The 17,286-nt window shown below is 35.9% G+C and overlaps 1 protein-coding gene across 5 annotated transcripts in view; it reads left to right on the top strand.

Annotated features, from left to right (window-relative positions):
• LOC114333446 (uncharacterized) overlaps positions 1–9,346 on the top strand; it is a 346,961-nt gene extending 337,615 nt beyond the window's left edge. For all 5 annotated transcript variants that reach the window (XM_028283317.2, XM_028283318.2, XM_028283319.2 and 2 more), the window contains one exon: positions 3,332–9,346. In XM_028283317.2, coding sequence (XP_028139118.1) covers positions 3,332–3,519 — 188 coding nt within the window. In that variant the 3' untranslated portion in view covers positions 3,520–9,346. The remainder of the gene's footprint in view (positions 1–3,331) is intronic.
• The last annotated feature ends 7,940 nt before the right edge of the window (positions 9,347–17,286 follow it).

The following is a 17,286-nucleotide window of genomic DNA, read 5'->3' as shown; positions in this document are numbered from 1 at the left end:
CGCTCGTATAAGGATAGGTAAGAGGAAAAGTGTCGGATTCGCTCAGCTCGCCAAAACGACAGCGGAAAATGGTCGGGAAGTACTACCTACATAAACTCACCTCTTATACCTCGCTGTTGTTTATTATTCTTCGATCAACGCTCCCAGAATAATAATCAACTAGGCTTTTCGATCCGACTTCTATATCGTCCAAGACGGTACAAAAACACGTTTTACTTAATTCATTGGCGTACTCTAGACGATAAAATTATATTATCGTCACACGTTCTCATAGATGTTTTTGATTATGTGTACCTGTCATCTATTTGGCTTTGCTTTAGGGCTGTCAGTGTTGTTTCAAACTCAACAGAATCAAAAGCCTTTTCGTAATCGACAAATTCAAGAACCAGTGGTATTTTGTACTCGATGCATTTTTCAGTTAATATCTTTATGGTATGCAAATGGTCATTTGTGCCATATCCTGCCCTGAAACCTGCCTGTTCTTTGGTCTGATAGGAATCAAGTTTAGGTGTTAGTCTCTTTATTTAGTCGGTTATAGCTAGAGATTTAAAATTTCCGGAAAAATTGGGTGCAGGAAAAAACCTGTTTTTTCCGGAAAAAAAAACAGGAAAAAATGGAAAAATACGGAAAAATTGACATTTGTTACAATATACTAAACAAATTCTGCATCCCGTATCAAAATCGATAAAGTACCCCGCACAAACCTTATGGAAATTAGGTCTCAGTGGATGTCGTTCATACTTTGGGAAAATACTCTTTGAAGCATCCTGATAAAAAGTTCTAATGGGCACAACTCAATCGTATGAAGGATTTTCAAGATATAGAGGCACAAACTCGGAAAATTATAAGATTTACTGAGTATTCCAATTCCCCGAGTTACTGGTTATCTGGCAACATGTAGAAGTTTGGATAAAAGAAAAGTACTAGTAGTCTAGGATTTTTTTCCTGGTTATCCAATGGCGACCTTTACTTTGACCTTGACCTTCAACTGCCGTCATCTTCTAGAGTTTCGAGGGTTTTCGACATTAAATTGATATAAACAGATTACTCATGGGTTTTTGGGATCGCTAAACACGAATATGCCATCAGAATTGACCTCCGGAGAACGTGGTGGCCAGGGCCACTGCAAGGGACGTCATCTTCTAGAGTTTTGATGGTTTTCGGCATTTAATTGATGCAAATAAATTACTGGAGGGTTTTTTGAGGTCGCTAAACACGGATATGCCAGCAGAACCGACTCCAGGAGCACCTGGTTTCCAAGGTCAATGAAAGGGGCTCCTGGAGTTTCGAGGATCTTTGGTGCTACATTAATGCAAACGGATTATTTATAGGTTTTTGAGGTTGCTGAACATGAATACGTGATCAGCACAGACACAGGAGCACCTGGTGCCTAAGACAGGTTATCTTCTGGAGTTTCGGAGGAATCAAATGGATTACTCTTAGATTTTTAACTCTAGAAGATAACCTGTCTTAGGTGCCAGGTGCTCCTGTGTCTGTGCTGATCACGTATTCGTGTTCAGCAACCACAAAAACCTATAAATAATCCGTTTACATTAATTTAGTACCAAAGACCCTCGAAACTCCAGGAGCGCCTTTCATTGACCTTGAAAACCAGGTGCTCCGAAAGTCGGTTCTGGTGGCATATTCGTGTTTAGCGACCTCAAAATCTCCTCCAGTAATTCATTTGCATCAATTAAATGCCGAAAACCATCGAAACTCTAGAAGATGACGTCCCTTGCAGTGGCCCTGGTCACCACGTCCTCCAAAGGTCAATTCTGATGGCATATTCGTGTTTAGCGATCCCAAAAACCCATGAGTAATCTGTTTATATCAATTTAATGCCGAAAACTCTCGAAACTCTAGAAGATGACGTCCGTTGAAGGTCAAGGTCAAAGTAAAGGTCGCCATTGGATAGCCAGGAAAAAATCCTAGACTACTAGTACTTTTCCTTGATCCAAACTTCTACATGTTGCCAGATAACTAGTAACTCGGGAATTTGAATACCCAGTAAATCTTATAATTTTCCGAGTTTGTGCCTCTATATCTTGAAAATCCTTCATACGATTAAGTTGTGCCCATGAGAACTTTTTATCAGGATGCTTCAAAGAGTATTTTCTTAAAGTATGAACGAAATCCACTGGGACCTAATTTCCATAAGGTTTGTGCGGGGTACTTTAGTAGAATTCGATAGATCAATATTATCAGAAGTGCCTTTTGTATTTAAGTAGGTATATAAAAGACGCAATATTAAAAAATATTCCCCAACAAGTTAACCAGACTAGTTCTCTTATTGAAAGCTTGCTAAAATATGTATGTTGAAAAGCGCTACGAATTTTGTTCTAAGCTGATTCACTTTGCAGCCTCTTGATGCTCGCTTTAAAGAAAAATAATTGAATGAAGATCAACTAATGGAAGCCATAGACTTCATTTCTGAAATAGCTTGTTCACTAAGGCCCGGTCTTTTCACCTCCGAATATCTAGTTATCGGGAAGTTTATTTGACAGATTTACATGTAATCTGCCGGATAAACTTCCCTATAAATTTTATTTGCAGGTGAAAAGACTGGGCCTAAACCTAGATGTAGGGAAGGTGGTGGCAAATCTAGCCCAATTTAGAACAAAAACTGGATTTTTTAGTCGAAATTCTTTATGGGATAGTGCAAATATGTAGTACTAATCCCGTTATATGGTAGCAAGGTTTATGTACATCGCAGCCACTTATGCCAATTGCCTCCCGAATTTTAAATGGACCGCCATATTCCGCCTCTTCAGAAAGAAACTGGTCTTTACACGGCCTCATATATACGAGCAAAAAAAAAATGTTATCACAGGAAAAAATTTATAAGTTGTTGCTATTCATTTAAATTTGGTTATAAACGAAAAACAGATATTTATTTACGATACTAGACTAGATCCACTTTTAAAAGAGACTGACAAAAATCATGTTGTGTTATCCGTTCAGGATGGTGAAGCGGAGATCAAGTCTGAATCAGATGCTTGGTCTGAAGATTCAGATTCAGACTCAGATAAAAATATACCACTGAGCAATTTGGTTAAATAAAGTGCTTTCTACTTTTGCAGTTTCGGTTTTGACACTTACAATTAAAGTATTTTAGTTTAAGTACACTTAAGTCTGAATTAAAAAATATTTTCAAATTTTCCCATTTTTTCCAATTTTTCCAATGGTCTGGCAAAAACGGAAAAAACCTGTTTTTTCCCAATTTTTCCCGTTTTTTCCGATATGTTAATTCTCTAGTTATAGCACGCTAATTTATGCTTTATAATTAATTTAACGTAGTGTTCTTTTAACGTTTCTCTTTTTGTTGTTTTAGGAAGAGGCGCTGCCATGATAGTCGAGAGCCTGGGTCTTTTCTACCACATGGACTGCTTTAAGTGCTGTGTGTGCCACGTCAAATTAGGCGACGGCATGATGGGAACTGACGTAAAAGTTCGCAATCAAAAGTTACACTGCCACAACTGCTACTCCAGCGATGATGGTGTCAAATTCAGTTGTGTTTAATGTATATAATTAAAGATTTTTGTTATAATATGTATAATTTATATACGGTAATTTGTTTTGTATATTAGTCATATCGGTTGAATTGTAATTAAAATTTATATAGTTAAATCACTTAATGTTGAAAAGACTTTGATAGTATTACGGTCATTTGCCGAGATGGAGGTCTTATAAAAATTATTTATAACTACAGGGTGTCCAGAAACTCTCCTGGCAAACAAAGACCGGAGATTCCTCAGATAATGTTAAGACACTTTAACCCAATTCACCTAGTCCGAAAATTCTTCCTAAAAGAGCAGAGCTCTTTGAATATGGCGCCTTGTAATTAGTTTTTTTAAATACCTCCAGAACGTTTCTACTTAGAACAACGAAAACTGATACGCTTATTTATCTTCCAGAGATAAATCGATTCCGTCAATTGCGAATTTCTAGTACCGGTCATGGGCGTCCGCTTAGGGTAGGCCAACGGTTATTTTACCGCATAACTTTTTTGTCTTAACTTTTAAGCATGTTTGACACTGGATTATTAAATTGTGACATTGTGAGGTATTCTAGTACTAAAGGTTACTTTTGCTTGTATTTTACCGACTTAAAGCAAGAGTAATATTTTAGTACTAGAATAGGTACCTCATAATTTAATAATCTAGCGCCAAAAATGCTTAAAAATTAAAGACAAAAGAGTTATGCGATAAGAGAACCGTTGCCCTACCCTAAACGGACGCCTATGACCGGTACTAGAAATTCGCAATTATTGTCGGAATCGATTTATCTCTGCGGAAGATAAATAGGTGTACCAGTTTTCGTTTTTTTTTTAAGTAGAAATGTTCTGAATGTATTTAAAAAAAACTAATTACAAGACGCCATCTTCAAAGAGGTCTAGCTACGTTAGAAAGCATTTTCGGACTAGGTGAATTGGGTTAAATTATCTCCTGTCTTTGTTTGTCAGGAGAATTTGTGGACACCCTGTACATTGTTAATATTATATATTAGTGTGTAAATACCACGAGCGTATGTTAAAATTTTGAAAATTTGTCATTTTAATGACCAGCAGTGCCAAAACAATTTTGTCTTCGTAAATATTTGATTGTTGACTATACAGGGTGTCCCCGAAAATAGTGTGTTCCTTAAAGGTATAGGTAGAAGGCACAATGTAGAGCAAAAAAGTCATAACATTTTTTTCTAAATTCAGCCGTTTGACCAAAAAACGAAAATACATTTTGATATGCAAACTGAAGTCTGGCAACAACGTGTAATTCAAAGACAGTCACAATAGTAGGTTTGTAGGTCAGTAGTTGTATCTATGTAAATATCAACAAAACCTGCAGGGGTCTAGTGTTTACATTTCTTCACCCTGTCCGTGGTTGTCCCCTCACATCAAACAAATCAAGAATTTGGTATGTTATTGACATTGAATATTTGGCATAATTGGTTATCTAGTTTTATTCTGTACCAAAAGAACGGGCATTTCTTATTTCTTAACAAGTAGGCACAACGTGAAATGTGGTTTCGTCACGACGGAGCCCCAGAGCTGTGAAAAATCTTCAGGATACCACGTTTAAAATCAGAAAATCGACATACGTAGGTACAAATAATTTTTCCTAAGTGCATTTACATTTTAGGAATTAAACCATAGTTACTTAAGTAAAAGTTATAATTTATGTAAAATTTCGAGCCCTAATTATAAAACCTTCATTACTTCAGATAATAGCAAAAATGCCACATTATTAAAGCAAGAAATAATTATTTTGCAGGTAGTTACCTACCGATGTCAACAACCCCAAAAATCACACCTCAAATAGTAAATAAACAAGGGGTTCCATTAGGTTAAATTTTCAACAGTCACAACAAGTTCTTCTACGCCACGTTGCCATGTCATTTAAATTCATGAAGATAAAAATTCACTTATATTGAGAACAATGTAATTTTTTTCTTGGAAACGGTTAACTTTAGAAAAAAATGTTATAGGACTTTTTTGTTCTAAATTGTGTATTATATCCATACCTTAAAGGAACGCACTATTTTCGGAGACATCCTTTATTTTATTAGAATTTTTCGAGAGATAAAATATCTGTTAAGCAAAATGACCTTAAAACTGTCATCCATTGGAACTTGCACAGGTGCCAAATAAAAATTAACGCACGCTGCCCTATGGAAATGCATCATCTATTTTTTTTTCTTCACTCAAATGGAGTTATTATTATGTTTAGAACCATGTTTATAAGGATGGGTATATTTTTTATTTTACTATTAATTTGGCTACAAAATTTAAACTTTTATATCTCATTCATTTTTGACGGTTGACTCACAATTTGAGTGTATAAATATGTAATCCTTCTTTGTTAATTTACAGTAAACTTCCTCTAATCCGGCACATTTGATAATCCAAGTGGATTTTGCGTTGTCAATGCCAAATTTGAAAAGTAAACTTCTAACCAAAACCGTGACCCACATTGCATAATTTGACTGTAGTACTGTTATTTACTGTTCTACAAAATATGAAAAAAAAAACGAATTAAGCGACAACTAGGCCAAATGAAAATCATCCTCTTCCCCTTATTTTGGCGTCATAACCCTGGATGGGTCTTTGTGCCTAGTGCCCTTCTCTTCATCGTCTTCCACCCCATCCAATAATCTCGTTTTAGGTTTTCTTCTTTCGTCGTCCTATCGGCTTCTATAAGTAATATTTTCTTTTTCTTTGTTGATTTTGTTTCTTCTCTCTAGACATGTCTCAGTCATGACAGTCTCTGACTTCTAACAAATTTTTGAATATAGTGCCCTACATTCACTTTATTAATCTCGCCATTTCTCCTGATTCTCCATGTGCCCTCTTCCTCTTGCAGTATCCTTCTCTCGAATGTCTTGAGATGCGCTTCATCTTTTTTTGTCATTGCCCAGGTCTCACAACCATAAGCTCTGTAGATAGTCATTTTGGTTCTTTTGTTTAATAATTTCAATGCCATTTCTATGATATTCCCTCTGGAAATATGTGAATTAATTTCTCTGCTTAGAGAATTTCTGATTGTTTTCTGTTCCCATATATGTCGAGGGATTCACACGTTCGATGGTATAGTTGTCTTTTTGTGTTTTGGTGTTTGTGTTTTGTGATGTTTGTGATGGTGTTTTTTTGATGGTCATGTACTTGGTTTTTGTTTTGCTCATTTTAAGCCCTCTTTTTCATGCCTCAGGATCAATTTACTTAGTCGTTGCTTGCTCATACTAATGATAGCTACATCATCTGCATATCGTCAGTGATGTGACAATACCTCCTATCTGCCTTTTCATGAATTTTGTAAGAGAGACTTCAAACTTTTTTTAGGGTCACCTCCTGTTTTCATATGTGAGTTTTGTCTTGTTTTGTAGCAAATAACTAGTTGAATTAACTACAAAACAAGTAAAAAAATATATGAAAACATGAGGTGACCCTAAAAAAAGACTCTTACAAAATTCATGAAAAAGCAGATAGGAGGTATTGTCACATCACCGACGATATGCAGTAATTTGTGCTGATTTGTTATTTATATAGCCGGTTAAATTGGTTTTTCTGATGACTGTCTGAAGAACTAGCTTAAACAGCATAGTAGATAGAGCGCATCACAGTATTACTCCCACATTGATGTCAAATAGGGGAGTCAGTTCTCCAATTACTCTAACTGGGCTTTTGAACCCTACGTCATTTTATGAGGCTGATATATATTTCTGGTACACCTAGATTACGAAGGTTATCCAGAATTTTGTCTCTTCAAACTATCAAAAGCTTGTTTAAAATCTATATACATACATATTATATAGTTATATTTTGTAATCATAAGCTGTTTCTTGAATCGTTCTTAGTATGAAGATATTCTCTAATAGGGGCTCTATTTGGTCTGAATCCATTTTGATAATCACTGGTTATATTCTCGGAGTATTCTAACAATCTATTATAGATAATACCAGAAAGAATTTTATATAGTACATTTAGCAATGTAATTGGCCTATAATTCTGGTATTCCCCCTTATCTTCTTTCTTATAATATACAGGGTGTCCCCGAAAATAGTGCGTTCCTTTAAGATATGGATATAATACACAATTTAGAACAAAAAAGTCCTATAACATTTTTTTCTAAAGGTAACCGTTTCTAAAAAAAATTACAATGTTCGCCATATAAGCGAACTTTTATTTTCATAAAATTAACTAATTTGGCATCACTGTACAAGAACTGTTTGTGATTTAGTTTATTGACACCACAAATGTAGGTCAGACAGGTACACCTGCAAAATAATTATACCACCCCATGTTTGAAAATCCTACAAAACAAGAATTTGTTTGTTTGTTTAGGATGAAGACAGGGTTTAATGTAAATACTTATGGCTAAAATGCTGCAACTATTTTTGAATTGTGATTGTCTATTAGATTTTTGTATACATAGTTGTCAGATTTCAATTTGCATACCAAAATGTATTTTGGTTTTTTAGCCAAACGGTTGCATTTAGAAAAAAATGTTATGACTTTTTTGCTCTACATGGTGCCTTCTACCTATACCTTTAAGTAACGCACTATTTTCGGGGACACCCTGTATATTGGGTGGGTAAGTTCAACTGCTCAAATAATAATATTATTAGATAGTTCCATATTAATATTATTAGATAATGAATTCTTCCCCAGAGTTCGGATCACCCATGTTTTAAATATTCTGCCCAAATTCTGTCCGTCTCTAGCGCTTTATTGGTTTTTAGTTTCGTAATTATTTGTACTACTTCTTCATAACTCGGATTTTCAATGTGCTGCTCCGCCTTATAATATATTGTCTCGTTTTCATTGTCTGTTTTTGCATATTGTCAATTTTGTCTAAATGACTCTCTATTATTATTTTATATAATTTTCTGCTTTCTTGTCTGTTTATGTGCTCTGGAATTTCTTGTACTTATTTTATCAAAGCGTCTCTTTTTCTTCTGCATGTTCTAGTCGCTTGTATTCTCTTCTCGTTAATAATTTCCCTGTTATTTCTGGTGTTTCTTTGAAGTTTATTAAGCCTTTTTTCCATTCCATCCTGAGCATACACTAAGCACTTCTTTGTATCTTGGCTTTTCTGGCAATGTTTCCATCATTATCGTTTTTAATTGTCTCAATTGCAATCCATTGCCTCCTTTGCAATTTATTCCTGGGAATACTTGATAATCCGGCAATCTTCAAGGCCCAAAAGTACCGCATTAAATGAAGTTTACTGTGTATAATGAAAATTTATCCACTATTTTCCACCTCTCTGCTTCTTTTTCTTTTAATAACGTCTCAACGACTGTTTACGCAACAAAAAACGTTTTTAAAACTCCCGACTTTTATTGCATTTTCATTGTGTTCATTACATAATTCTCTTAGTAGGTCTGTCGTTATTACTTCTAAATTATGAAATAATATATCAGTGTTGTGGCATAATAGTGTAATTGTTTTGCAAAATTTGTAACATTGCGTTTTTGGACATGTATAGATGTATGTTATTTGATTTTTTGTATTAATACTGATTAGTCGAATTTTTATGCAATTACAGAAACATTATGGTGGGATTTTATCAGATATTTGTAAATGCATTAAGATTGTTGATCTAATCAACAAGTGAAAGGAAATTGACAATAATTTTTGATTTTTTTACTTTAAATCCGAAAGAAAGTGATAATTTCGGACACTTGAGAATTTGTTTGGTGAATATATTTAATAGTTTCATTATCGTTGATTTATAGCTCTAAGAACATACCAAATTATTACAATGTAAGAAGTCTTACTGACATACTTTTTACATATATTATATAAATCTATGTATAAAATATTAACTTCAATAAAGGAATTTCTTATTAACCAGGTGTAGGCTCTATATTCATTATTAACTCTCTCTCTCTCTCTAGAAAAAAAAGTGGGAAAAGAGGATATACAGGTCCATTCAGATTTAAACGGAACATAGCGAGTTTATACAGTGCCTCGAACCTACATTTAAAATAGTGGACCAGTTAAAAGTTGGACACGACGCCATAAATATAGCAACGATAAATTATTTGACATGCAGCAAATAACCTGCTTCTTTTGCCAGAAAGTAGCCGAGTCGCGCACACTGATCGCGTACAATTCAATTAGTATAACGGGATGCCACGTCTTGCTAAAGTCTCTGCATTTTCAAATTTCGGGTTAATGTTTAGTTGCATATTTTTTTCGAATCCTTAAGAAACTAATAAATATTTTTGAAAAATTTAAACGCAGAATGAAAGATTACATTATTACCGAGGGCTGAAAGTACCTGAAAACTTCTGCGTTTATTTTAATAATTTACAGGGGTGAAGAAAAAAGAGAAAATTTAGTGTGATTTTTAATTTCAAATATCTCATTCAAAAGAAACTTTTTGTTTATTCTAAGGGCTTTCGGCCCTCGGTAATAATGTAATCTTTCATTTTGCCTTTAAATTTTTTAAAAATATATATTAGTTTTTTCAGAATTGTAAACCAAAACCGAAATAAATTTTTTAATTGTTACCTATAATAATGGACCCCCAAAACATTGAATTGATTACTTGAATTGATGAACTTTTGTATTCAATTTGTTAATAATACCTCATTAAAATGCCGCCTGTGAAAGGGTATTCTCCAAAGTGAATTTAATTAAAACTAACATTAGAAGTCGCTTACATAGTAGTGTCAATTCACTTTTATTGGCATCTCAAAGTATAAATAGTGAACGCCATAAGCCATAATTTTAACGTTACGTCAAACACGATTGATTCAATAACATGGTATAAACGTCGATGATGAAATTGTAGACATTCATTTTGAAAATAGATAAAAGTGTGTCCTGATCCATATTTGTCTTTTATCATTATTCATTTGTTGGTGCCACTATAGTATGCGGTCTACCGTTGCGTTTCTGTTATAGCTTGCGTCTACCTGTGCGGTTAAAAAAACCCTTTGCGCTGTTTCACATTATAAGAATCTCGACCGTGCGATGGTTAAAATCTACAGAGTGGCTCGAGAATCTTTCTCCCTCCACCGAATGTTTCAAGCGGTGAAGGGAGAAAGGTTCTCGAGCGACTATGTAGATTTTAACCATCGGACGGTCGAAATTCTTATAATGTGAAATAGCGCTTAATTTTTTCCCAGAAAAGTTTGCACACAAGAACGAAAGACAATAAACCGTTTGTAGGCAAAATGTTTATTACTACCTAGTACCTAATAAACCTTTTCAGGAATATGCAATAAACTTATTTCTTTACTTATATGCGAGAATCACTGACTGTCTTTCTCTCTTAAATAAAGGAGGAAGCATTTTTTCTTATATAATAATTAGGTTACATAAAATTTCTTTTTGTAAATAGTTGAGGTGCGTTTTTTTTTTGTAAATTATTAGACCCCTTTCATTTTCCATTTATTTTCCTCCCAAATATTTATTACTTTATTATTACTCTCAAATATTTTTTCTACAAGAGTTTTCTTACATTTCACTATTTCGCGCAAATCGTTCAAGAAGTTTCAGCTTGCGATCTTTAGTACGCTGTCAACCTCGAGGGTGCGATTTACCAAAAGGTTATGCACAAAATAAAGAAATGGAAGAAACCTCTTGTAGAAAGAAATATTTATTCTTGTTCCAGATAATGTGTTGTTGATAGTCAAGACAACTAATTTTTGTTAATCTACCAGGCCATTTTATTTGAAAAATGGGGATTGATATTTGCGCGTACTTTGGGAAAATATTACGGTGTTATTTGCATACCTAATAGTAAAGAAACTAAATTTGCATAAAGTTTTGTGACGATGATATAATTTTATCGTCTAGAGTACGCCAATGAATTAAGCAAAACGTGTTTTATACCGTCTCGGATGGTATAAAAGACGGAACGAAAAGCCTAGTTGGATTATTATTCTCGGAGCGTTGATCGGGGAATAATAAACAACAACAAGGCATAAGAGGTGAGTTAAGTATATCCCGACCATTTTCCGAAATCCTACAACCCCCGTCGTCTTGGTGCGTTGAACGATTTTGACGGTTTCATTTTACCCATCCTATATGAGAGGTGATCGTAATTCCTTACATGTCTTTGCCCTTGGCGAATGGAGCGAGATGTCCTCTCCTTATACGTCCATTTCGTATTAATAAATGTAATTCCTAATCCACGCGATCGTCGGTATTATTCATTCATGTACCAAATATCGTCACATCGACCCGAACCTAAAGTCCGATACGTAGATTATAAATATATTTTATTAACGAAATTAACGAGTAATTAAGGCTAATTATCTTATCTTTTCTATGTTTTGATTCTAAATAAAAATGTCTTAAAAAATTAACCTTGTCTTCGACTGTATTTTGTTACCCGAGAGCTTCGCATTGGACGAGATCATTAACAGTTTATTGTATATTCCTAAATAGTAGTAGTATACAAGTTTGTTAGTATATATTTATTAAGCGCAACAGGCCTTGTAGGCCTAGGGCTAAAATGTTTACATTTCTGATTACATAAGTAATATAATAAATAACTTAATATAACTTACATAACTTATAAAACTTATAAATTTTATTTAATTACACTTCAGTCTTTTAATACACTCCTTCCACCTCCCTCCATCTCCTTCTGTCCAATGCTAGTTCTTTCCATCTCATAATGTTACTTTTCTTCAAGTCTTCATACACACTGTCCTTCCATCTTTTCCTTGGCCTGCCTTTCCTCCTCTTTTGTATTGGTCTTCGTGAGAGTACCATTTTTGGCATTCGTTTACTTCCCATTCTCTCGATGTGCCCCAAGTATCGTATTCTCTGTGCTTTGATCGTCGTCGTGATCGTTGGCTCTTGATATAGTTCTTCCAATTCTTTATTGGTCCTTCTTCTCCACTGACCTTCTATTTTCACACCTCCATATATTGCTCTTTGCATTTTTCTCTCCCATCTTTCTAAAAGGTCCGTTTCTGACTTTTTGAGCATCCATGTTTCGCATGCGTATGTTACTGTAGGTCTGATAACAGTCTTATAAATTCTTATTTTTGTTTTTCTTGATACGTATTTGGATTTCAATAATGTGCGTAACGCTCCATATTTTTTATTTCCTTTAGCTATTCTTGCCTTTATCTCCCCTTCTTCATGACCATTTTCATCTATTTTAGCACCCAGGTAAATAATTTCTTTGACTCTTTTGAACGAGTATGTTTTTTCTCCATCTATTTGTACTATGATCTTATTCTCTTTTTCTTTTTGGATCTCTCCCATTATCATATACTTTGTCTTTTCTTCATTTATTTTAAGTCCGGATTTTTTGGCTTATGTTATAATGTTTTTCATTAACTTTTGTAGTTCTTTTTTGCTTGTTGCTAATAGCGTCAGATCATCTGCAAATGCTATGCATTGGTGGCCGTTTTTAAATATCGTTTCTTGCATGTTTATTCTACTTTTCCTGATTATTCCTTTCAATGTTAGATTGAATGCCGTTGTTGATAGTGGGTCTCCTTGTCGTAATCCTTCCTTGGTTTCAAACATTTTGGATGTACATATACCCTTTCCAAGCTATTTCGTTTGTTGTGTTTTCCGATCGTCATCTTTACCATCCTGATAATTTTACTTGGTATCCCCAATTCTTTCATCAGTTCGTACATCTGCTGTCTGTTTACTGTGTCGTAAGCCTGCTTAAAGTCTATGAACAAAGCATATAGTACTGTTTTATGTTCGTAACAGGTAGTCTGTATTTCTTTTAAAGCAAATATTTGGTCAGTCGTTGATCTGTTGTTTCTAAAACCTGCCTGGTATTCTCCCAGTATTTTTTCCGAATATTGACTTAGCCTTTTTCTTATACTTTGTGCTAAGATTTTGTAAACTATTTCTAATAGTGCGATGCCTCTGTAGTTTTCGCATAGCATTCTACCACCTTTTTTATGTATAGGGCATATCCTTGCTATGGTCCACTCTTCTGGCATTTTTTCTACTTCCCATATTCTTTTTATCAGGTCATATATCTCTTTCTGTAGTCTTTTCCCTCCTGATTTTATCATTTCGGCCGATATTTCTGTTATTCCTGGGCTTTTGTTATTTTTCAAGCTCTTTATTTCGTTCTTTATTTCTTGTTCTGTGCGTATTTCTATTGCTATCTGATCATCTTCAATTTCATGATTTGTTTCCTTTTGTACTTCGTTCTTATTTAGCAGTTCTGTGAAATAGTTTTGCCAGCTTCCCATTATCTTTTCCGGCTCCTTTAGCAACCTCCCTTTATCATCTCTCATATATGGGTTGTTTTTTTGATATACTCTTTCCACAAGTTTGTTAGTACTTAGCAATAAACATTTTGCCTACAAAGATGTAAACCCTTCTGAGAAAATATTATGGTGAATAGCCGCACATGTATACAGTACCGTCAAAAACAATCTTTACAAAGTGAATAAAACGCAAAAGTCAGAAAAAATATTGTTTTAATTTTACAAATTAATACTTTGCCAATTCACATTTGGGAATAAGCCACTTTGGCGTATTCCGAAATAAAATAGCAACTTGATATGGAAAATTCAATTATTAATATTAGGTCTTAATTTGTAAAATTAAAATAATAATATCTTATGATTTATGTGTTTTATTCACTTTGTAAAGATTTTTTGTCGGCATTGTAACATAATAGTGCTTATACACCGCATCCCTCGGTAGACCGCAAGCTATAGTAGAAACACGACGGTAGATTAAATTTTAATATTATGTTTCATATTTTGGTTGATGGTTATTTATTATTTTGTATTGTTTTTATTTTTTTATGAAAATACGATAAATTAAGTTGAGATAAATTAAATACGAGTTGAGATAAATTAAGGTACGTATAGATATGCTCGCCGAACACTTCGCGCCGTGTGTGCGGTACGCGTTCGTGGCGGATTCGTTAGATTAGTACGTGTTTTCAAGTGGCACACAAACGGTGCGCACACGATCCAACTTCTGTCGGCGCCAAGAACCCACGGCATACACACGGCGCGAAGTGCGCGGCGCGCATATCTATACATACCTTTACATTTGGATGTTTTTTTAAGTTTTTAATAAAACAATATACCATTATACAACCGAATTTTTTGTAATAATGGTAATGGTAATGGTATATCGGGGCAGGGCCCACTTGTGAGCCCTTCAGGCACTTAGACCTCCTACGGCGGGTCCATTGTATCACCCCTATCTTGCTGATCAGATCAGGTCCATAAGAACCTGGTCTTCGGCATTTATGGGGTCCAGGCTGCACCGAACTCCCATGCTAGTCTCCCAGAAACCTTATGGCCACACAGAAAGCCACAAGTCTCTTGAAAGACAACTCCCTCACCTGGCTCGGCTGCATAGATGCCGATCCCAGGATCTGCCACCTCCGATATGCCAATACCGGACACTCCCAGAGGACATGTGAGGAGGTTTCCTCCTCCTCGTTACATAGACGACACCATGAGCCATCCGCCAGTCCAAGCAGATGAAGGTGCCGTCCGAGTCTACAGTGGCCGGTGAGCATACCGACTACCAGGGAGCATCTTCTACGATCTAGAAGAAGCAGTTGGGCTGTAAGACTTTTGGATGGCCTCACTATGTGGAGCCTGGCCTGTCTCATACCTCCACAACTGGCCCAGGAGTCCTGGAACCTCCGCAGAAGAAGCTCCCTGAGACTACCCCGACCAGTACTGAAGGGCACTCCAATCACAGGTTCGGGTCCTACAGGCAGAGAGGATGAGCCCCGTCTTGCCAGGGCGTCAGCCCGTTCGTTACCTTCCACACCTGTGTGTCCCGGTACCCATACCAACCTAACCCTGTTGGTTGTAGCAACATCATCCAGAGCTTTCTTGCACTCAAGAACCAGCTTAGAGCTGATCTTGGGTGCTTCCAGAGCCCTTAGCGTGCTTCCAGAGCCCTTAGCGCTGCCTGGCTGTCAGAGCAGATAGAGATGGTCCTGCCTGAGCAAGCCCTATCTGTAATCTCTTGAGTACATGCCAGGATCGCAAAGATCTCGGCCTGAAAGACTGATGCATGAGAGCCGAGAGCCTGGCTAGACTCAAATCCGACTCCACCTCCATACGCTCCAGCACCTGCCCGCTCGTCTGTTCTGGACCCATCTGTGAACCAGGTGAGCCCACTCCGACAGATTAGTGTAGGTTCTCGTTCTATCCATTCATCCCGGTCAGGAAATTGAACCAAGAAGGAGGATGAGAACTCAAATTGAGGGGACATGCTGTCCTGTACCATAGAAAGCACAGGACAACATTCGATAGCCTGTCTCCAAATGTCACAATGGCTCGGCGAATTTTTTACTTCTCTATAAGTTATTTATAAATTACTGCAAAAATAAGGGTTCTTTGCCGGTTAAGGTCTACAACTTATATTCAATCAATTTTCTCTAAAATGTATAAGTGCACGAATATAGTGAAGCCTCGCTGCTCGCCATTCATCTCGACACGCATCTGGCATCTCGCCAGGACTCATTCTAAATGTTCCCAAAACATTCAACCACTAACTTTTTTATAGATGTAGATAGATGATTTATAGGTGTAGGAGCATAGTAAAATTACATCACTTGAGAAAGGCACTCTGCCGAAATAGCTTAATTAATTAATTTGCAATCAATTTTGTGGAAGTATTGAAAACAAAAGTTTTCAGTGTTTTATTACTAGATAAAATGAACTTCTCTCAGGTAACAGTCGAATCCAATCACCAATTCTTAGTTTAATTTGATGGTAAATGCAGATAGAGTCAAGGCACATTACAGTACGACCAAATTCACTTTGAATATGAGATATGAGAAAATAAAATTCAGAAAATGTGAAAGAACCGAACGTCAACAACAGTCTGCACCCAAATTTCAAACACAAAGTGAATTTGATCGTGCTGTAGATCAGCTGGAAATATCTGCAGAAACGGTTAGAACAATTTATGGAAGAATATTGACAGAAATTGGGCAGAGAACAATAACAACTCTTCTTCTTATGGTGCCTATCCGTTACGGATGTTGGACACTAACATGGCTATTCTGACTTTGTTGACTGCTGCCCTGAAAAGTCGGGTAGTGGTTAAGTTAAACCATTTTCGCAGGTTATGCAGCCAGGATATTCTTCTTCGTCCTGGACCTCTTTTCCCATGCACTTTACCTTGAAGTATGGTCCGAAGTAGGTCATATCGTTGTTCATTGCGCATTATATGGCCCAGGTATTCCAGTTTGCGACGTTTTATGGTTACGACTAGTTCGCGCTCTTTACCCATTCTATGTAGAACTTCTTCGTTGGTAACTTTGTCTATCCAGGAAATCCTCAACATGCGTCTATAGCACCACATCTCAAATGCTTCAAGTCTCTTCAGTGATGCTTTAGTTAAGGTCCATGACTCCACGCCATATAAAAGAACGGAGAATACGTAGCATTTTAGTAAACGAACTTTTATTTCCAATTTTATATCGTAGCTGTTGAAGATTTTTTTCATTTTGACGAAAGCTGATCTTGCCTTCCCGATCCTTATCTTAATTTCTGTCGATTGGTCCCACTGTTCATTTAAGTTTGCACCCAAATAACAAAAGTTGGTGATTTGTGTTATAGGTTGTTGGTTAACTAGTAATTGACCAGGTGGTATCCTATTTTTGCTTATAACCATGTATTTGGTTTTTTTTATGTTAAAATCAAGCCCAAACCTGCTACTTACTTCTGCCACCCTGGAGACAAGTGTCTGCAGACCTTCAAGACTGTCTGCAAAAATGACAGTATCATCAGCGTATCTTATGTTGTTCAATCGTTCTCCGTTTAGTATTCCCTCGTCTATGTCCGTTAGCGCTAGGT

Source organism: Diabrotica virgifera, chromosome 10 (genome assembly GCF_917563875.1).
Source record: "Diabrotica virgifera virgifera chromosome 10, PGI_DIABVI_V3a".
Taxonomy (NCBI): domain Eukaryota; kingdom Metazoa; phylum Arthropoda; class Insecta; order Coleoptera; family Chrysomelidae; genus Diabrotica; species Diabrotica virgifera.
This window is presented reverse-complemented; position numbering and strand designations above follow the sequence as displayed.